This window comes from Pseudophryne corroboree, chromosome 12 (genome assembly GCF_028390025.1).
Source record: "Pseudophryne corroboree isolate aPseCor3 chromosome 12, aPseCor3.hap2, whole genome shotgun sequence".
Classification (NCBI taxonomy): Eukaryota; Metazoa; Chordata; class Amphibia; order Anura; family Myobatrachidae; genus Pseudophryne; species Pseudophryne corroboree.
In genome coordinates this window covers 165,340,941-165,363,570 of record NC_086455.1, presented here as the reverse complement: position 1 = coordinate 165,363,570, position 22,630 = coordinate 165,340,941, and the positions used below count along the sequence as shown (strand labels likewise).

The window sequence follows — 22,630 nt, the reverse complement described above, 5'->3', positions numbered from 1 at the left end:
TAGAAGAAACCAGAAGTGAGTAGACACTGACCTGACTATGAGAGCACTGAACAGATAAAAGGTTATTCAGTGGTATATAGGGGGTCATTCCGAGTTGATCGCTTGCTGCCGTTTTTCGCAGCGCAGCGAACAGGTTACTACTGCGCATGCATGTGCACCGCAATGCGCAGGTGCGTCATACGAGTACAAAGCGGATCGTTGCCGAGCGATGGATTTAACGAAGAATCTATTCGCACAGCCGAACGCAAGGAGATTGACAGGAAGAGGACGTGTATGGATGTCAACTGACCGTTTTCAGGGAGTGTTTGGAAAAACGCAGGCGTGTCCAGGCATTTGCAGGGCGGGTGTCTGACGTCAATTCCAGGACCAAAAAGACTGAAGTGATCGCAAGAGCTGAGTAAGTCCAGACCTAATCAGAAACTGCAAAAAACTTTTTCGGCCCGCTCGGCTGCACACGCGTTCGCACACTTGCAAAGCGAAAATACACTCCCCCGTGGGCGGCGACTATGCGTTTGCATGGCTGCAAAAAGTAGCTAGTGAGCGTTCAACTCGGAATGACCCCCATAATCTGCAAGGGATGCATCGACCCAACCTACCCACTCCTCCCAGCGTGCGATCTTCTCTGCATCCTCCTCCTCCTCTCTCCGTTCCAGTTCAGCTTTTCTTTCCGCCTGCTGAGCCAGACTTTTCTCTGCCTCCTTCAGTTCCTGCTCTGCCAACTCTTCTGGGGTCAAGCCGTAGTTCCGAGGTTCGCCAGCAGCCTTAATAATCTCCTTTAAGATGTCTCTGTACAATGGGTCATCATCTTTAGTGACATCTGTGAAGTCCAAAATCTGGTGTTAAAACCCCCAGTTACAGTATCCACAGCACAGGCAGCTCCTGCTGGTGATGAGCGGAAGCTCGTACTGTCGTGATCTAGCAAGGAATTAATGCATTGCTATTGATCCGGTCTCTGGCAGGATCTCCTACTGAGGCATACTGTAACCTAACCGACACACGTTATCTACTGTACACGCATAGCTTACACTTTCAGGGGCCCATGTAGTATTGAACATATTCTTGAGTTGGTCTTGCGCTCATAGAGGCATACGTGGTATATGTCACTTTGGCATGTATTAATAGCACTGCCCAGACACTATTCTCTCTTATGTTTATGACACCTCGGGCCTGATTGAGAGGAGGGGGCAGCTGCATCTGCTCTTACGTCTGTTGCCGGAGTCACAGGTGGGATAATATGCAAATGCTGGAATCTGCCTCCCCCAGTTGTACAAGCGTGCGCCGGATTGTGCAAGCCCTGAGACGCCCAGTTTATGTGCCCCTGCACACCCCTAACACTGTCGCTGGTTCTAGACACTCTACCATCGGTGCCCCATTGACACTTGGGGGTAAATTTACTAAAATGGGAGTTCTATTTAAGATGGGATGTTGCCCATAGCAACCAATCAGATTACAGGTATTATCTTCTAGAAGGTGCTAGATAAATGAGAAGTAGAATCTGATTGGTTGCCATGGGCAACATCCCATCCTAAATAGAACTCCCATCTTAGTAAATTTACCCCCTGGCGTATGTCAGGTGCAAATTCTCCATCTGACGATATATCGGCCCTCGGTTGTGCTGACGCGATATGTCTGTGACGTACGTCATTTACAGACAGGTTCGCAATACATCAGCCGTTCAATGGAACGGCCGATATATCGCCTAGTGTGTACCCAGCTTTACGGTCTGCAGGGAGGTATTATTTATGTATGAGCTAAGAGCCTCTTTCACTGTTCTCTACAATAATTGCGTAAGGCTGTCCATTAGGAATGGAGGAACGGCTGCAGGAGTAAGTATGGGAGTGGGGGACGGGGGGTCAGGACAGAGCCCTGCTAAGGTGGGGGACGACAGGACAGTGGTACTATGGGGGAGAAGAGGGTGTGGGGCCAAGCAGAGTTACTTAGCTCCACAGGCAGCATAAAGGTCAGAGGAGAGGAGCAGCCGCAGATACAACACAACAATGTAGTAGCACTGTTCTACTCCAGCTCCTCCACACAGTGATTCTCTGGTAGGCTTTTTCCCAAGGTCCAGTGCAATAAGGGCTCCTTTGCACCTAGTGCCGACAGCCCTAAGGATGTGCCACCTGTGACCATTTATTAAAGCCCTGGCAGAGCTAGTCAGTGCCACTCAGGACAGCGCTCTGAACTCCCCTGTGAGTAGGGGGTGGATGGTACAACCTGCGGCTCATGTGGCTTTGGTCATTCACAGCATTGGCTAAAGAGGGTTCTCTGAGACACATATTGTCCTCGCACTGAGAAAACCGCCCAGCTGTGTGACCTCTGTGAATGGGGACAGAGGAGAGAGGCGACACGAACAACGGCAACACCTAAACTTGTTCAAATGGAATGATCATTAGAGGGGAGGAGCTTCAGTCTTCAGAAGTTAACTCTTAGGTGCCCAGCTCCTTGGTTCTCACTACAACCCCAAGGTAGGAGTGTCCTCCAGATAGGATGAAGGAGGAACTACTCTTCTACTCTCTAAGCCAAGGGTTCCCAACCTCTGTCCTCAAGGCACAGGTATGCAGTTAATTTGCTGGCTGTCGGGATGCTGGCGGTCAGGATACCGACGCGGACTCCCGACACCCGCTGAAATGCCGGCGGTCAAAATCCCGACCGTCGCCCGGAATCCCCACTTGGGTGGCAGGAATAGATTAGTGCGGCGACCGAATGTTGCCAAGATGCGCCCACCACCATTACTCCTGCTGTCGGGATTCTGGCATCGGTCTGCAGACTGCCGGGTTCTCGACAGCCAGGATAACATACTGATCCCAAGGCACATTAACAGAGCGGGTTTTAAGGATAGCCATACTTGAGCATAGGTGACTGAATTAGTACCTAAGGTATTTTGATCTATCATCTGTGCTCAGGCCTGGATATCTGTAAAACCTGGACTGAGAAGTGCGGTTGGGAAACACTGCTCCGTGAAGAGCTTTACACCAGGTCACATGGCCGGTATTGCATTGTCATTTGTTGGGGGGATTACAAATAATGTCATGGAAACAAAAACACTTCTTCTTTGCTACGTCCTTTGTTGAGATGTCGTAACACGATTTTCTTTAAGAAACAGAAGAAAGCAGACAATCCATCATTTCATGGAACAATGTAGCGGGTTATCTGGTAAGTTATTAATAGGACTCACCAATATGCAGGGGGTGGATTTCAGCCTCGTCAAAGTAGTTGAGGACGGTTTCATCTTCGGTGTTTAATTCCCGGAATGTGGCGAGAGCGGGCAGAAACCGGTCCTGAGTGTAGTCCGTTCCGGCAACTACACTCTCTGGGAGGTTAATCACCCGCCTTCTAAGGAACTCATCAGTCGCATCCAATGAAATAACATACTCTGCGAATAGACAGAACGGTAAACAAAGTCAGTCCACATTTAGCGTATGGAATCCATCTTGGTCCGACCTCTCAGTGTTCCCCTACGGATGGATTTTTGTACATTTTCCAATTATAACACAGTAATTTTGAAAACCTAGAAACTCATCCATGGGGACACACACCTGGGGTGATTGCATTATTGAAGCGTGGAGCTTTTCCCCTGCTCTCCTCCTCTTCTGCCTCTTCATCCGCTAAGCGACAAAGAATGAGAATTTAGGGCAAAGCGTCATATTGTGCCTGCACCAAAGGTTAATCTGAGAGTACCATAAACCGCCAGGGCATAATCCCTGCTTGTCCATGGGGGCCAGGCTGTTACGTACAGTGGAAAAGCTCCTTGGCTTGTTCATAGGTTGCAGGATATCCATCAAGGACAAAACCCTGGTTCTGGCAAGGCATGGATTTCAGTTTCTCCTTCATGAACCTGATCACGTAGCTGTCATCCAGATTCCCTGTGTTTGAATAGAAGAACATCAATTATAAGAGGTTCTTGGAACATATATTAAGAGAAGTACCGTATGTGAAGGCACCATCATCCCTACTGTATTCGGCGCTGGGAGCATAGCTGGGTTTTATACAGAACAATACTGTCCCGCCAGATACCTCCATTCTGTTCCATGTTCTCTCTCACAGAGTCCAGCAGCTCCTGCCATGTCTCCGGCCCATCCTCTCCCTCCTCTTCCTCTTCCTCTTCTGGTGGGGATTTCACCAGTCTTTCCTTTACACAGAGAAAATACCAGAGGAGCGTTTAAGATGTCATTAGATTTACTGGCCTATTTATTAAGGGCCACATAAAACCTCTGTTTCTTGATACTGTTTGCAGCAATAACAGATGAATTAACAGGGCAGCTTACTATTGAAGTTATTTAATAATAACTATTTTACTTATATAGCGCTCATTCTCCTAAAAGGACTCCAATATCTGTGACCGGGTGTATCTCACCCAGCCAGATTGTTTGACCCCACTGGTTTTAGGATATTAGGGGATTTTACCGCTTACTGGTGGTCATTCCGAGTTGTTCGCTCGCTAGCAGTTTTTAGCAGCCGTGCAAACGCTATGCCGCCTCCCACTGGGAGTGTATTTTAGCTTAGCAGAAGCAGAAGTGCGAACGAAAGGTTCGCAGAGCGGGGACATATTTTTTTTTGTGCATTTTTAGAGCAGCTCCAAACCTACTCCTAGCTTGCGATCACTTCAGACTGTTCAGTTCCTGTTTTGACGTCACGAACACGCCCTGCATTCTGCCAGCCACGCCTGCGTTTTTCCTGGCACGCCTGCGTTTTTTCGAACACTCCCTGAAAACGATCAGTTGACACCCAGAAACGCCTACTTTATGTCAATCACTCAGCGGCCAGCAGTGCGACTGAAAAGCTTCGCTAGACCTTGTGTGAAACTACATCGTTTGTTGTAATAGTACTTCGCGCGTGCGCATTGCGCTGCATACGCATGCGCAGAAGTGCCGTTTTTTTGCCTAATCGCTGCACAGCGAACGAAAGCAGCTAGCGATCAACTCGGAATGACCCCCCCTGTCAGTAACTGTCTGTTACTGACTCCACCCACTGCATAGTGGACAGGTAATGCTCCCATCAGCAAGCACCTACACCGGCACTTGGTACCACTGACTCCCACTCAGGCTCCTCCCATCAGCACCTGAAACCGCCTACTTCTAATACAAGCTGCTAAAACACCTCCTGATTGGTGTCTGCTAATTCCCACTGGTCGCTCACCATGGACCAGGCCCTACAGGATAGCTGGCAGAGGGCGGAGCTTGCAGACACTGGGCTCACTGCAGAACAGCTGGAGAACAGAATAGCGGTTTGGGATGTTCCGTTGGTAACCGCACATAGCAGTGGTTTTACATGCAACATTCTTATTGCTCAGTTACTAGAAAAATGACACTTCCCTTGGCACATGGTGCTTGGGAGTATCACATCATACAGATGTTACAGACGTCAGTCCTCTCTGAGAGACAGAGGATGTAGGTGGGAGACTGTCCAGGGATGAGATGCCCCACTAACAGCTCCTTCACATCAATCACACAGATCTAGACGTTCCCGCATCACTTTGGCATAATAAAGAGGCCCCTTATAGTGAGGGCTAAGAGTGAAAATGATAAAATAAATGGTGAAAGCAACAAGGACACTGACTGACCAGTAATGTATGCAGAGACTCACGCTGTGGCCACCACGTTACTGCTTTTTTTGTTGTGTCCACTTCTGTGACTCTATGCTAATGCTATTATCACCCTCCTCTGGTGTCCATCCGTGCATCTGACTGTGGAAGGGCTGGGATGCCACAGACTGAGAGTTATATAGTGGGAGGAGCAGGGTCCCCAGCAGCACAGAGTATATCAGGAGATGAGTGATGTGTCAGTGAGGACAGGTCTGCATGTGACAGGGGCAGTGACATGATGTGAGGAGGGGAATGGAGGCAGCAGGAAGCCACAGACTGAGAGTTATATAGTGGGAGGAGCAGGGTCCCCAGCAGCACAGAGTATATCAGGAGATGAGTGATGTGTCAGTGAGGACAGGGCTGCATGTGACAGGGGCAGTGACATAATGTGAGGAGGGGAATGGAGGCAGCCGGAAGCCACAGACTGAGAGTTATATAGTGGGAGGAGCAGGGTCCCCAGCAGCACAGAGTATATCAGGAGATGAGTGATGTGTCAGTGAGGACAGGGCTGCATGTGACAGGGGCAGTGACATGATGTGAGGAGGGGAATGGAGGCAGCAGGAAGTCACAGACTGAGAGTTATATAGTGGGAGGAGCAGGGTCCCCAGCAGCACAGAGTGTATCAGGAGATGAGTGATGTGTCAGTGAGGACAGGGCTGCATGTGACAGGGGCAGTGACATGATGTGAGGAGGAGAATGGAGGCAACAGGAAGCCACAGACTGAGAGTTATATAGTAGAAGGAGCAGGGTCCCCAGCAGCACAGAGTATATCAGGAGATGAGTGATGTGTCAGTGAGGACAGGGCTGCATGTGACAGGGGCAGTGACATGATGTGAGGAGGGTAATGGGGGCAGCAGGAAGCCATAGACTGAGAGTTATATAGTGGGAGGAGCAGGGTCCCCAGCAGCACAGAGTATATCAGGAGATGAGTGATGTGTCAGTGAGGATAGGGCTGCATGTGACAGGGGCAGTGGCATGATGTGAGGAGGGGAATGGAGGCAGCAGGAAGCCACAGACTGAGAGTTATATAGTGGGAGGAGCAGGGTCTCCAGCAGCACAGAGTATATCAGGAGATGAGTGATGTGTCAGAGAGTACAGGGCTGCATGTGACAGGGGCAGTGTTATGATGTGAGGAGGGGAATGGAGGCAGCAGGAAGCCACAGACTGAGAGTTATATAGTGGGAGTAGCAGGATCCCCAGCAGCACAGAGTATATCAGGAGATGAGTGATGTGTCAGTGAGGACAGGGCTGCATGTGACAGGGGCAGTGACATGATGTGAGGAGGGGAATGGAGGCAGCAGGAAGCCACAGACTGAGAGTTATATAGTAGAAGGAGAAGGGTCCCCAGCAGCACAGAGTATATCAGGAGATGAGTGATGTGTCAGTGAGGACAGGGCTGCATGTGACAGGGGCAGTGACATGATGTGAGGAGGGGAATGGAGGCAGCAGGAAGTCACAGACTGAGAGTTATATAGTGGGAGGAGCAGGGTCCCCAGCAGCACAGAGTGTATCAGGAGATGAGTGATGTGTCAGTGAGGACAGGGCTGCATGTGACAGGGGCAGTGACATGATGTGAGGAGGAGAATGGAGGCAACAGGAAGCCACAGACTGAGAGTTATATAGTAGAAGGAGCAGGGTCCCCAGCAGCACAGAGTATATCAGGAGATGAGTGATGTGTCAGTGAGGACAGGGCTGCATGTGACAGGGGCAGTGACATGATGTGAGGAGGGTAATGGGGGCAGCAGGAAGCCATAGACTGAGAGTTATATAGTGGGAGGAGCAGGGTCCCCAGCAGCACAGAGTATATCAGGAGATGAGTGATGTGTCAGTGAGGATAGGGCTGCATGTGACAGGGGCAGTGGCATGATGTGAGGAGGGGAATGGAGGCAGCAGGAAGCCACAGACTGAGAGTTATATAGTGGGAGGAGCAGGGTCTCCAGCAGCACAGAGTATATCAGGAGATGAGTGATGTGTCAGAGAGTACAGGGCTGCATGTGACAGGGGCAGTGTTATGATGTGAGGAGGGGAATGGAGGCAGCAGGAAGCCACAGACTGAGAGTTATATAGTGGGAGTAGCAGGATCCCCAGCAGCACAGAGTATATCAGGAGATGAGTGATGTGTCAGTGAGTACAGGGCTGCATGTGACAGGGGCAGTGTTATGATGTGAGGAGGGGAATGGAGGCAGCAGGAAGCCACAGACTGAGAGTTATATAGTGGGAGGAGCAGGGTCCCCAGCAGCACAGAGTATATCAGGAGATGAGTGATGTGTCAGTGAGGACAGAGCTGCATGTGACAGGGGCAGTGACATGATGTGAGGAGGAGAATGGAGACAGCAGGAAGCCACAGACTGAGAGTTATATAGTGGGAGGAGCAGGGTCCCCAGCAGCACAGATTCGTGATATGAGGTTCCTGTCACACTAATACAATAATATCTTTATGAAATGAAGAGCATATATTCTACTTGGCATATCATATTTGTGTTGTGTGATTCAGGTAAAGTTACACAAAGCAAGCAACATGAACCTACCAGATTGGCAATGGCGTCTGCGACAACATCTTTGACACTGATGTGATGCAGTTTGTAGTGTTTGCACAGTAACTCTGAGACGGTTGTTTTTCCCACAGCTGGAGGGCCAAGGACGCAGATACGTATTGGCTATATAAAAGAGAACAGCAATGATGAGGCACCTGACATACTGTACACAGATCCCAACATTTCCTCTTTTATAACAGGATACCATAGGCTGAGGCCTTGATTCACTAAGCTGAACCCGTCCAATCACAAGAGCATGCATTACAGACTGCTGAGAGCAAGTGTAACCAATGGGGAATCAGACATTGGACATTTGTTGTTCTGATAGATGAGGAGACAATGGTTCAACGCTGACACATACCTTGGATATCTGATTTACTATACAGAGCTTTAAGGAGACCTAAACTACTTATGAAAGAAGAGGGTGTGCTTCATTATTGCGGGAGTGTATAACAACAATGGCAAGGGAAAATGCAGGGTGGGTTTCTGGCTGCCCAGAAGTTCCCTCTTCTTGGTCAGCGGGCCAAATTATGACAACAGCAATAGTACAAAATATAAATACAAGACCTGACACCACATCATGCAGGGACAAAGCAGAGCTGCTGCACAATATCGAGTGGTAGCAGCTCTCCTACCAAGTTTGCTGTGTGTGTGGAGTCCTCAATCGGTGCACTGGACAAGAGAGCAGCTGCCACGAAGAAGAGACAGGAGCCTTACCATGAGGTGGGAGAATGAGTGTTTAGAAATTGCTGCTCTCTCTCTGCTGGTTCTACTATGTTTGTGTATTTATTTAATATTGTATGTTTAACCTTTTCCTGGCCATTTATTTTATATATGGTATGATAAATATGTTTGATACAACCTATACCATAAACCATCTATAGTGTTAAATATAAATACTGTATTCCATACAGTGTCCAGTGTATAAAAAGTCCAATGTGTACATGAATGTCCAGGATTGGTACTAGATTCCCCCAGACTGCCACACTTGCTCCAATGTTCCTCAGAGTGAGAAATTGTGGATTGCATTAGGAATTTGACAAAGTTTGGAGAGTGACAAAGTGGAGTGAGATAGTGGAAGAGCTGTGCTAAGCCTTAAAAAGTGATAAAGCGAAGAGATAAAGTACCAGCCAATCAGCTTATAGTTGTCATTTTACAAACACAGCCTGCAACATGGCAGTTAGATGCTGATTGATTGGTACTTTATCTCTATCTCTCTCCTTTGTCTTTCTCCTAGCTTTGATATATTCCCCTTAGACTGTTAAATATCCCAGTCATAAACCAGCCTTCAAGCCCTCCTGGAGGAGCTAGCACTTGGACAAACTAAAAGTAGAAGTTGGTAACCTGTACTGTTCACACCAAGAAATGCAAGTCTGTCAAACCATGTTTTGCAGAAACTAGTTTACGAGTCCTGGTCATAGTGTGGATAACCCTATTAGAGAACCCTTTATCATTCAATATGGTGGCTTCAACCACCAAGCTATCAAAGCCAGTGGATCTACAGCTGGGTGCTTAAATGGAACCTGAGAGAGACGGTCTGAATGAACAGGGAGGCGGAACAAAGGATCTTATAGCATGCAGAGAAGATCCCAAAATAACAATCTTCTGGGCAAACCTGAAGCTGCCCGAATCACTCTTGCCTTTTCCTTTTATTAGACTCTTTAGCACACTCAGTAGAATTGCTATTGGAGGAAATAGATTTATGAGCGGAAATGACCACGGGGCAACCAATGCATCCACCTATAAAGCTGTTGGATACTTGGTCTGAAAGCAATACTTGTGGACCTTGTGGTTCGGGCGAGACACCATCTTGTCTATGACCAGCAACCTCCATAAATCCACTAGAGCAGGACTGGCCAAACCGGTCCTCGAGATCTACCAACAGTTCATGTTTTCCAGGCCTCCTGGAGATCTGTAGAATTGTCAGTTAGGAATGAATGCAGCACATCTTAATTAGTAATGACTACACCTGTGCACCAGCTAGGTGGTCTGGAAAATGTGTACTGTTGGTAGATCTCGAGGACTGGTTTGGCCAGCCCTGCACTAGAGGTTGAAACACCTCCAAATGGAGGGACTACACTCTTTGGTGCAGATCTCTTCTGCTCAGGATGTCGGCCTCCCAAACTTCAGGAATTTAGACACCTGTTATGGCATGATACTGTTGGTTTCCCATATGCCTTGGGCACTTTTGGGAACCCCTTGATGATTCAAATAAGCCACAGCCATGGCATTGTGCACCTGTATATTTATAGGATTGTTATGCAGAAGAGACTGGGCCCTACTGAGAATGAGAGAAACTGCATTGAGTTCCAGAACATTAATGGGAAGGTGAGAATCTTGCCATGTCCAACAACCCTGAAATGAAGCCTGGCGGTTGACAACTACCCAATCTCTGAGACTTACATCAGTAGTTACCACAGTCCAGTCCCAGATGGAGAACAGGCAACACTTGGTCAATTTGTGGTTCTGCACCCACCAAGATAGAGATAGGCAAGTCTTTTTGGAAAGAGACATCCACTAAGACAGGTGTAAAGGAGACCTGCCAGGAGATGGAGTTGAAATTCCCTGAAGTAAAATTGGGCAGCTGGAACAGCCTCGAAGGTGTAGGTCATCTTGCCCAGGAGAAGATTAACTGAACCTGATGTCATCACAAGACCATCCTGACCATGGACTGGAGAGACGCAATCTTGTCAACGTGGAATGAATACTTTCTGATGGCGAGTGTTGTAAATCATGCCCTGAAACTGAATCTGCTATGATGGAACAAGGTCTGACTTTTCTAATTTATTGCCCAGCCGTGGGAAACCAGAAACTGTTTTCTGAGCTAAACCTGGAAGCATTTGTTAGGAGGCCATCTCAGTAAGGGATAATATCATCACCCCCAGGAGGTTTCTAAGATGGCCCAATATAACCGCCTTCATTTTTGTAAAGACAAATGGAGCAGATGCTAGACTAAACTGTAGAGCCTAAAAATGTGGGAGCAGGGAGATAAGCATCCTGTATGTCCATGGACACAATGAACTCCTCATGACCTTATGGATTTCATCTTGAAGAAACATATTTTTAAATTAAGATTTAAAGACTTCATATAGAGAGACCTGAAGGAGGCATCTGGCTTCTAGACCAAAAAGAGGTTTGATTAATATTATTTCCCATCGGTCTGTAGGTAGCGGGTAGATGACCTGAGATGGGAATCCAGCACTTAATAGACCTTAATGCTTCTACTGATCTACAGGATACCTGTAGTAGAAAAAAACAATCGGGAAGAAGGCCCTGAAGATCGATATTGGAACCCAAAGCAAAGAGTGGGCATATGTAATAAGGCCTGAGTTGGAGGTGCAGGATGCCGGCCGTTCCCGGGCATTTTTTTTTTAAAGGGGCAATCATTTAGAAGGCAATGATTGCCTCTTTAAAAAAACACCCGCACAACCGGCAAACTCGGACCATATTACATATGCCTCCAGGTCTCTTACCCAAGAGCTGAAAGTGGTCTTCAACAGAATGCCACACATTAAATCGGATGCTTCTGCCAGTCTGAAGGGTTGTCACAATGCTTTTATGTTGTTGTCTCCATATCCTCACCCTACCATCTGCATGGTGTAATTGAAAACATGATTGGTCAGACCACATGACCTATTTCCAATCATTTACTGTCCAATTCCTGTGTTCCTGAGTAAACGGGAAGCGTTTCACCATGTTTGCAGTAGATAGCAATGGTGTACGGACAGGCTTTCTGCTTCTGTAGCCCATACGATGTAATATGCGGCATACCGTGCATTGAGAGGCAATCGTAATTGGACCCTAAAGTGTCAGGCACTAGTAATCAGTGCAGTAAAGTGTCAGGCACTAGTAATCAGTGTAGTAAAGTGTCAGGCACTAGTAATCAGTGCAGTAAAGTGTCAGGCACTAGTAATCAGTGCAGTAAAGTGTCAGGCACTAGTAATCAGTGTAGTAAAGTGTCAGGCACTAGTAATCAGTGCAGTAAAGTGTCAGGCACTCGTAATCAGTGTAGTAAAGTGTCAGGCACTAGTAGTAATCAGTGCGGTAAAGCTCGGGGGAAAAGGAATCAGTGTGGTAAAGCTCGGAGGAAAAGGAATAGGTGTTAAAGCTCAGGGTACTAGTAATCAGTGTGGTAAAGCTCAGGGCACTAGTAATCAGTGTGGTAAAGCTCAGGGCACTAGTAATCAGTGTGGTAAAGCTCAGGGCACTAGTAATCAGTGTGGTAAAGCTCAGGGCACTAGTAATCAGTGTGGTAAAGCTCAGGGCACTAGTAATCAGTGTGGTAAAGCTCGGGCACTAGTAATCAGTGTAGTAAAGCTCGGGGCACTAGTAATCAGTGTGGTAAAGCTCGGGGGAAAAGGAATCAGTGTGGTAAAGTTCAGGGCACTAGTAATCAATGTAGTAAAGTGCCAGGCACTAGTAATCAGTGTAGTAAACCTCAGGGCACTAGTAATCAGTGTGATAAAGCTCAGGGCACTAGTAACCAGTGTAGTAAAGTGTCGGGCACTAGGAATCAGTGTGGTAAAGATCGGGGGGAAAGGAATCAGTGTGGTAAAGCTCAGGGCACTAGTAATCAGTGTAGTAAAGCTCAGGGCACTAGTAATCAGTGTAGTAAAGCTCAGGGCACTAGTAATCAGTGTAGTAAAGTGTCAGGCACTAGTAATCAGTGTAGTAAAGCTCAGGGCACTAGTAATCAGTGTAGTAAAGCTCAGGGCACTAGTAATCAGTGTAGTAAAGCTCAGGGCACTAGTAATCAGTGTAGTAAAGTGTCAGGCACTAGTAATCAGTGTAGTAAAGCTCGGGGGAAAAGGAATCAGTGTGGTAAAGCTCGGGGCACTAGTAATCAGTGTGGTAAAGCTCGGGGCACTAGTAATCAGTGTGGTAAAGCTCGGGGCACTAGTAATCAGTGTGGTAAAGCTCGGGGCACTAGTAATCAGTGTGGTAAAGCTCGGGGCACTAGTAATCAGTGTGGTAAAGCTCGGGGCACTAGTAATCAGTGTGGTAAAGCTCGGGGCACTAGTAATCAGTGTAGTAAAGCTCGGGGGAAAAGGAATCAGTGTGGTAAAGCTCGGGGCACTAGTAATCAGTGTAGTAACGTGTCAGGCACTAGTAATCAGTGCAGTAAAGTGTCAAGCACTAGTAATCAGTGCAGTAAAGTGTCAGGCACTAGTAATCAGTGTAGTAAAGCTCAGGGGAAAAGGAATCAGTGTGGTAAAGCTCGGGCACTAGTAATCAGTGTGGTAAAGCTCGGGGCACTAGTAATCAGAGTGTTAAAGCTTGGGGCACTAGTAATCGGTATGGTAAAACTCGGGGCACTAGTAATCAGTGTGATAAAGCTCGGGGCACTAGTAACCAGTGTAGTAAAGTGTCAGGCACTAGGAATCAGTGTGGTAAAGCTCGGGGCACTAGTAATCAGTGTGGTAAAGCTCAGGGCACTAGTAATCAGTGTATTAAAGTGCCAGGCACTAGTAATCAGTGTGGTAAAGCTCAGGGCACTAGTAATCAGTGTGGTAAAGCGCAGGGCACTAGTAATCAGTGTGGTAAAGTGTCAGGCACTAGTAATCAATGTGGTAAAGCTCAGGGCACTAGTAATCAGTGTAGTAAAGCTCAGGGCACTAGTAATCAGTGTGGTAAAGCTCAGGGCACTAGTAATCAGTGTAGTAAAGTGTCAGGCACTAGTAATCAGTGTGATAAAGCTCGGGCACTAGTAATCAGTGTGGTAAAGTGTCAGGCACTAGTAATCAGTGTGGTAAAGTTCAGGGCACTAGTAATCAGTGTAGTAAAGCTCAGGGCACTAGTAATCAGTGTGGTAAAGCTCAGGGCACTAGTAATCAGTGTGGTAAAGCTCAGGGCACTAGTAATCAGTGTAGTAAAGCTCAGGGCACTAGTAATCAGTGTGGTAAAGCTCAGGGCACTAGTAATCAGTGTGGTAAAGCTCAGGGCACTAGTAATCAGTGTAGTAAAGCTCAGGGCACTAGTAATTAGTGTGGTAAAGCTCAGGGCACTAGTAATCAGTGTGGTAAAGCTCGGGGCACTAGTAATCAGTGTAGTAAAGCTCAGGGCACTAGTAATCAGTGTAGTAAAGCTCAGGGCACTAGTAATCAGTGTGGTAAAGCTCAGGGCACTAGTAATCAGTGTGGTAAAGCTCAGGGCACTAGTAATCAGTGTAGTAAAGCTCAGGGCACTAGTAATTAGTGTGGTAAAGCTCAGGGCACTAGTAATCAGTGTGGTAAAGCTCGGGGCACTAGTAATCAGTGTGGTAAAGCTCGGGGCACTAGTAATTAGTGTGGTAAAGCTCGGGGCACTAGTAATCAGTGTGGTAAAGCCCGGGCACCAGTAGTGAGTGTGGTAAAGTGTGTCAGTTCATGTGTTCTCTTCCTGGTAAATGCTTGTCTTGCTTTTTTATTAATACAATTATTGTGCTTAATTGTAATTAATTAGAATAAAACCACCCTCTTGTAGGACTGATGTCTGTTATATAAATAGTAAGTCATTTTTGCTAACTTTTTTTTATAGAATGTTTGAATTCTTACATGTATTGTATATTTTATACGATCGGTTTTGCTCAAGTGCCGATAATTCAGGAGGCAACGGTATCATGATATATCATGCAAATAATGCGATATAACGTCACACTTACCAGAAGCCCTCGGCTCTGCTTATACTCTTTGACGATCAGCTCTATATTCTCTATCAGTCCATTCTGAGACACCCAGTTAATATTGAAGTTCTCTTTCAGGAATACGGCTTCCATCCGCAGATCCACCAGTAAATGGTCAATCTCCAGTTGCTGTAACACAACACACATAGGCTATAGAAATAGATATTCTGAGAAGGTGTGTGTCACTGATCTCTTATAGCAAAGGACACTACATAGATGCTCCTCTTCCTCAGACACACGCCCCATAGTCATTATAGCAAATGTCACAGCCACCGGGATGTGTATTGAGCCGCGCCCGCAATCGGCATCTCAGTTCTGTGTCTTGCTTAGATCGATGCAACAACGGGAACATCAGTCGCATATCGGAACTCTGTGCATGCCGCAGATTTCTCAGAATGACCGCCTGTACGAAGACCCTGTAATGAGCACTGGAAGACACAGCCACTGGCAGATACACTCAAAATACGTCCCCAATATGGTGCCGTCTGTCAATCGCTCTGCATCTAAATCCTGGCTGTGATAGCCATCACCGTAAATGCGCAGTGTGACTGAGATGCCTGCGCAGTACTAAAACCATCGTCCAGCTACGTCCGAATCGGCATATGAATCAGGCCCATTGTACTTACTTCACTGGCTCATCCATTCTGCTGCAAAAGGGATGGCCTTTGGCCATTGCTGGTTTACCAACAGTTTTGCCATCGATAGCGAAGATCCAATGGTTCTCTGCCATCGATGGCCAACAGCCCGCAAGGGTTTTTATTTTTTTGCACACAGCACAGAGCTTAGCCCAACTCCACAGTTTTCCACTAAGCCCCACACCTTTCCCTGATTGGCCCGCTGCCTGTTGTTCCCCAGAGCAGGAATGCAAACCATTTGATGGCTCCATATCATCGATGCTCACCGACTGTGCCATTGATGGTTAACCCACGATGCTCTTCCCTATGCTGAGGGCACAAAGGAGTGTCTCCAGCACAGTTCCTTTAAGCATTAATTTCCAGATTCCACTGCGCATACGCAATAACCACATGATGATTACCTAGTGATGGCTATACGCTGTAGCAGATGCAAGCTGCAATTGCAGCGATGCTGCCACTATTCAATTATAACCTTTCGATAGCCATCCATACCCCCCCAGCCAGCGGATTATACTATGAAGGTCTCCAAGCCCTCCTAGGACAGATCTAGTCTTTATCTTTGCCAAAAGGAAGAAGCAGGCAAATCTGGCCAGGTTGGTCCTGTCAGAGCAAAACAAGGAGCACCAGTCAGCAGAGTAGGGATGGCCATCGAACATCGATGATTCTAGATCATGGATAGTTTATGCCTGATGGTAAATACGTTTAGCATTGGTGGGGGAGAACCGGATGGTTTCCCACCATTGATGTTACAGAAAAATCAAATATTTATTTATTTTTTCAAGGTGTCAAGACACGAAGCCTAGCTCCACCCTCTGACACCCACAAAGCCACACCCCCAAACTCTGATTGAGCCGCAGCTTTGGACACTAAAGCAGGTGGAACCATCGGGTAGGGATGGCCATCGACCATCGATGATTCAAAATCATCGATGGTCTGTGACCGATGTCGAATACTTTTACCATCGATGGGAGAGACCTAGATGGTTCACTGCTACCAATTTTTTTTATCTGAGGGTCAGTGCACGGAGCTTAGCCCCGCCCCCTGATGCACACAAAGCCACGCCCCCTGCCTTTAATTGGCCCATATTTCATTATAGTGTAATGTAGGAGTGACCATCGATGGGTAAAACAATCGATGGATCCCTTCCAGATGGTTTTACACCATCAAGGTTATCCAACGATGGTCACCATCGATGGTACCATTGATGGATAACCTTGGTGGTGTAAAACCATCAATGGATAACCCACCGATGCCCATCCCTACAGCTGAGACAAACCACCGAAGCAGCCTCATTAGAACGATGAGACGAGTTAGGGAGAATTCTAAGATATAATCACTGGGAAACAAGACAGGTAAATGATCCGCTCCAAAGAGGAATTCTGGGTAAAGCTGTTGCTATGTCTAGAAATAATGCGTTAGACCTTTATATAAGATGCACTGGTATTGGATATTATAGAAAACAAATAACTAGTAACTGTTAGCTCTTTATCCAGGAACGCCATCTCCTTAGATACTCTCTGCACTTTTCCAGGGCCGAGGTGGAGGCTGATACACTGACAAAAGGAAAAAAACAAAAATCAGGAAATAAGTTTAGGTAAATAATCAGTTCCTAAATGTGAAAGGATAATTGTGACTGTCTCGCTGTCAATAATTAATATTGATATACCTTGATAATTTCCTCCAGTGTGTGCGTGGAATCATCTACTGCAACCAGATAGTGGGTCCTTGGCCTCCGGTCCACAATGTTCTGTATCACACTAGATCCGGTAATAGCCAAATATCATTAATAGCTAGAAAACCATAACTACCAAGCACTCTAGAAATATAAACTAAAGATCCCCCTTCACCTAACCAGTACAATTCACACTCACCTAGAAAGCCCAAACCCAATCCCCCCCCCACCCAACACATGTAACCCAATGCATACTCCCACACACTCACCCTCTTCACCCTGCCAGTGACCACCATTTCTCTTCCCAACTGATTACTTCTCATTCCCACCTCCAGGACTTCTACAGCATTGCTCCCCACCACAGGAACTCTCTCCTTCTCCTTATCAGGCTCTCCATCTCTCTCCAAAGCTCCAAACTGGCCCTCAAGGCCCCTTTCCTTATCAAAGCCAACCCTAATACCCCTCTTTCCTTGAGTACTAGTCCTTTTCTTACACATACCACTATCTCCTCCCCCCACCTCGGCATTCATTTTGCTATAAGACTTGCTGCACCCATAGACTGAGATACAGGTTCAGCCAGCAATGATTTTCCAACACTTACCACATATATATTTACCCATTGCCTAATCCCAACCCCACATCTACTGTATCCACCAGAACTGGATCAATTTGTGCTAATGTCCATAGTTACCCATGCCATAATATATAACATATTTCTATCACAATTAGATGAGAAAGAGATTTCTTATGACTAGTCCTTGATAATGAACTTAAAAACGACGCAGGGATTGACCTAGATAAGTGCGACACTATTAACTCCAACTCGGAATGCTGGCTGGATTAGCTCCAAACTGCTGCAGACAAGAACATGAGAAACCTGGTCGTGTTAAAGCTTAAAAACCTGGAAACAGTATGTTGGTGGCTCTCTGCAGATTGTACTCACTCTTGTAGAACGGCTGGTGGATTTAATAACAGAGGGTATAACCCTAGTACCTTAGATATGTACTCCATGGTTTTCTTCTCTGAGACAGAATCTCTGGATAATGTATTCCTGTACGGGAATTGTTTTAGGGGTATCAACAAGATCCCAATCTTTCCCAAGAGAAAGCGGGTGCAATTACGTCTATAAGAGTTAGCTCACTGGGCCAATATTGGAACTGTCTCGGGTACAGCCTATCACTTGCTGAAATATCACTTAAGGACGGCATTAGCCTTTATCCACACCAATAATTTGATAAGTTTATGCGGTCGATGGAACCCTATAGAGCGTGCCATAAACTACTGATAAGGGAGTTTATGAAAATAAAAAACTGTATTGTGTCGTTAAATTATTTAAAAATCCCAAGTAATTTTGGTCTGGTATCATCCAATGCCTCTCCATCTCTGTACCAGTGGTTCCCAATCTGGGTGTTGTGGCACCCTGGGGTGCCTTGGGGCACAAGCAGGGTCATTTCAAATTATTTATGGCCAATGTACTGTAATAGGCAAAACCAGTTCTGGTGACTTCAAATCTGTAGGCAAACAGAAATGAATCCTGTCTCTCACCACAAAACAGAACCTACGGATGATATATAAACACAATTTATTTTATTTAATATATGTATTTTTTCATTTCTCCAATAGAAACTTTTTGGCCTAGGGGTACACTGAAAAAAGTTCTGATTAGGGTGAGACCGTGAGTCAAAAAAAAGTTTGGGAACCACTGGCCTATACATCTAAAAAAAATAGGATTTTGAATACCTACCGGTAAATCCTTTTCTATGAGTCCGTAGAGGATGTTGGGCCGCTCAAAGAACCATGGGGTATAGACGGGATTCGCAGGAGACATGGGCACTTTAAGACTTTCAAAAGGGGCGTGACCTGGCTCCTCCCTCTATATCCCCCACCAGACTCAGTTTGGAACTGTGCCCGGCGAGACGGACATTTCGAGGAAAGGATTTAACAACAAAGGTGAGCACAACACCAGCTCACGCCATAAGCATGCCGTACAACATGGCAGATAACTGAACACATGTCAACGGACATGAACAAGATTCAGCCAGAAGCTGAAAAAACCATAACACCAACTGTGTTTAACCAGAACTACACTGCAGATACAGTACGCACTGGGACGGGCGCCCAACATCCTCTACGGACTCATAGAAAAGGATTTACCGGTAGGTATTCAAAATCCTATTTTCTATTCCTTCCTAGAGGATGTTGGGCCGCTCAAAGAACCATGGGGATTATACCAAAGCTCTAAAAACGGGCGGGAGAGTGCGGATGACTCTGCAGCACCGATAGACCAAAACTAAGGTCTTCATCGGCCAAGGTATCAAACTTGTAAAACTTAGCAAACGTGTTTGACCCCGACCAAGTAGCAGCTCGGCAAAGTTGCAATGCCGAGACACCCCGGGCAGCCGCCCAGGAGGAGCCCACCTTCCTAGTGGAATGGGCATTCACCGATTTCGGTAACGGCAAGCCTGCCGCGGAATGAGCCTGCTGAATTGTTTGACAAATCCAGCGTGCAATGGTCTGCTTGGAAGCAGGACATCCAATCTTATTGGGAGCGTATAAAATAAACAGAGACTCTGTTTTCCGCAATGGAGCCGTTCTGGCTACATAGATTTTCAAGGCTCTGACCACATCCAGAGACTTATACGCAGCCAAAGCGCCAGTAGCCACTGGCACCACAATAGGTTGGTTAATATGAAAAGAGGAAACCACCTTTGGCAGAAATTGTTGCCGAGTTCTTAACTCAGCACGATCTTCATGGAAGATCAAATAAGGGCTCTTGTGAGACAAGGCCGCAAACTCTGACACCCGCCTAGCGGATGCCAATGCCAATAAAATGACAACCTTCCAAGTGAGGAATTTCAACTCCACTTTACGTAAAGGTTCAAACCAATGTGACTGAAGGAATGATAACACCACGTTTAGGTCCCAAGGTGCCACAGGGGGCACAAAAGGAGGTTGGATATGCAACACCCCTTTCACAAAGGTCTGCACCTCAGGAAGTGAGGCCAATTGTTTCTGAAAGAAAATGGACAAAGCAGAAATCTGTACTTTAATGGAGCCCAATTTAAGGCCCTCATCCACACCATTTTGTAGAAAATGGAGAAAACGGCCAAGGTCAAATTTCTCCACATGAGCTTCCTTGGACTCGCACCAGGAAATATATTTCCTCCAAATACGGTGATAGTGCTTCGACGTCACACCCTTCCTGGCCAGGATAAGAGTAGGTATGACTTCACTGGGAATACCCTTTTGGGCTAAAATCTGGCGTTCAACCGCCATGCCGTCAAACGTAGCCGCTGTAAATCTTGATAGACGAACGGCCCCTGCTGCAGCAGGTCCTCGCGCAGAGGAAGAGGCCAGGGATCGTCGACCAGTAACGGCAGAAGATCCGGGTACCAAGTTCTCCTTGGCCAGTCCGGGACCACAAGGATCGCCGGAATGCTTGTCCTTTTTAGAAGCCTCAGCACCTTTGGGATGAGAGGAACCGGAGGGAACACATACACTGAGGGGAACACCCAGGGTGTTGTCAGTGCATCCACCGCGTCCACCTGAGGGTCCCTGGACCAAGAACAATACCTTGGAAGTTTCTTGTTGAGGCGAGACGCCATCACGTCTATATGGGGAACCCCCCATCGCTTTGTCAGCAGCGTGAAGACCTCCAGATGGAGGCTCCACTCTCCTGGATTTAGGTCGTGTCTGCTGAGGAAGTCCGCTTCCCAGTTGTCCACTCCCGGAATGAATATTGCCGACAGAGCGCTTGTATGCCTCTCCGCCCAGCGAAGAATCTTTGTGGCTTCTGCCATTGCCGCTCTGCTTCTTGTGCCGCCTTGGCGGTTTATGTAAGCTACTGCCGTGACATTGTCCGATTGAATCAGAACCGGCAGGTCTCGAAGAAGATGTTCCGCTTGTAGAAGGTCATTGTAAATGGCCCTCAGTTCCAGAACGTTGATGTGAAGATGAGTTTCTGGACTTGACCATCTTCCCTGGAAGGTCACCCCCAGAGTGACTGCCCCCCAACCTCGGAGACTTGTATCCGTGGTCACTAAGATCCAGTCCTGGATCCCGAAACGACGTCCTGCAAGGAGGTGAGAGCTGTTGAGCCACCACAGGAGGGAGATCCTGGTGCTGGGAGATAGAATTATCTTCCGGTGCATATGCAGGTGGGATCCGTACCACTTGTCCAACAGATCCCACTGAAACACTCTGGCATGGAACCTCCCGAATTGGAGGGCCTCGTATGCCGCCACCATCTTTCCCAGCAATTGAATGCATTGATGAATGGAAACCGTTTTCGGTTTCAATAAGAGTTTTACCAAACTCTGAATTTCCAGAGCTTTCTCCACAGGGAGAAAAACCTTCAGCTGGACCGTGTCCAGAATCATGCCCAAAAACGCCAAACGGGTTGTCGGGATCAACTGTGACTTTTGCAAGTTCAGGAGCCAGCCGTGCTGTTGCAGAACTGACATGGACAGTGCAATGTCCTGTAACAACCTGTCTTTGGACTTCGCCTTTATCAGGAGATCGTCCAAGTACGGGATAATTGTAACTCCTTGCCTGCGCAGGAGAACCATCATTTCTACCATTACTTTGGTAAAAATCCTCGGAGCCGTGGACAGACCAAACGGCAACGTCTGAAACTGGTAGTGCGTATCCTGGATAGCAAACCTCAGGAATCATTGGTGAGGAGGATAAATGGGGACATGAAGGTAAGCATCCTTTATGTCCAAGGAGACCATGAACTCTCCTTCCTCCAGACTGGAGATCACCGCTCTGAGAGACTCCATCTTGAATTTGAATTTCTCTAGATATAAGTTGAGAGATTTCAGGTTGAGAATAGGTCTCACCGAGCCGTCCGGCTTCGGCACCACGAACAGGCTTGAATAAAAGCCCTGCCCCTGCTGATCTAGGGGTACCGGGACCACAACCTGATTTAGACACAATTTTTGTACTGCACCGCAGACTAGTTCCCTTTCCTGCAGTGAAGCTGGCAAGGCTGATTTGAAAAACCGGCGAGGGGGCACGTCTTGAAACTCCAGTGTGTACCCCTGGGATACAATCTTCAACACCCAAGGGTCTAGACCCGAGCGAACCCAGACCTGACTGAAAAACCTGAGACGTGCCCCCACCTGAGCGGGTCCTTGTAATGGGGACCCGGCGTCATGCGGTGGGTTTAGGAGGTGCCGGGGAGGACCTCTGCTCCTGGACACCCGAGGAGGCGGGTGCCCTTTTTCCTCTACCTCTACCTCTGGTAGCCAGAAAGAAGTTGCCTCGGCCCCTTCTATACTTGTTGGGCCGAAAGGAATGCATTTGATAATTTGGCTGTTTCTTTTGCTGCGTAGGAACCGAGGGTAAGAAGGTAGATTTACCCGCGGTAGCTGCTGATACTAAAGCAGCAAGGCCTTCACCGAAAAGTTCTCCTCCCTTGAAGGGAAGGGATTCCATATTCCTTTTGGAATCAGCGTCAGCATTCCACTGATGAGTCCAAAGCGCACGTCTAGCCGCAATGGACATAGCATTCGCCTTAGCACTAAGGAGGCCAGTGTCACGTAC

At 47.2% G+C, this 22,630-nt stretch overlaps 1 protein-coding gene across 1 annotated transcript in view; it reads right to left on the bottom strand.

Moving 5' to 3' along the window:
- AK7 (adenylate kinase 7) overlaps positions 1-22,630 on the bottom strand; it is a 51,401-nt gene that overhangs the window by 8,404 nt on the left and 20,367 nt on the right. Inside the window, exons 8-16 of the mRNA XM_063948451.1 lie at positions 17,078-17,168; positions 16,887-16,964; positions 14,756-14,905; positions 8,110-8,238; positions 4,015-4,129; positions 3,735-3,863; positions 3,537-3,605; positions 3,176-3,373; positions 597-817 (exon numbers count right to left, since the gene is read on the bottom strand). Of these exons, the coding sequence (XP_063804521.1) occupies positions 597-817; positions 3,176-3,373; positions 3,537-3,605; positions 3,735-3,863; positions 4,015-4,129; positions 8,110-8,238; positions 14,756-14,905; positions 16,887-16,964; positions 17,078-17,168 (1,180 nt within the window). The remainder of the gene's footprint in view (positions 1-596; positions 818-3,175; positions 3,374-3,536; positions 3,606-3,734; positions 3,864-4,014; positions 4,130-8,109; positions 8,239-14,755; positions 14,906-16,886; positions 16,965-17,077; positions 17,169-22,630) is intronic.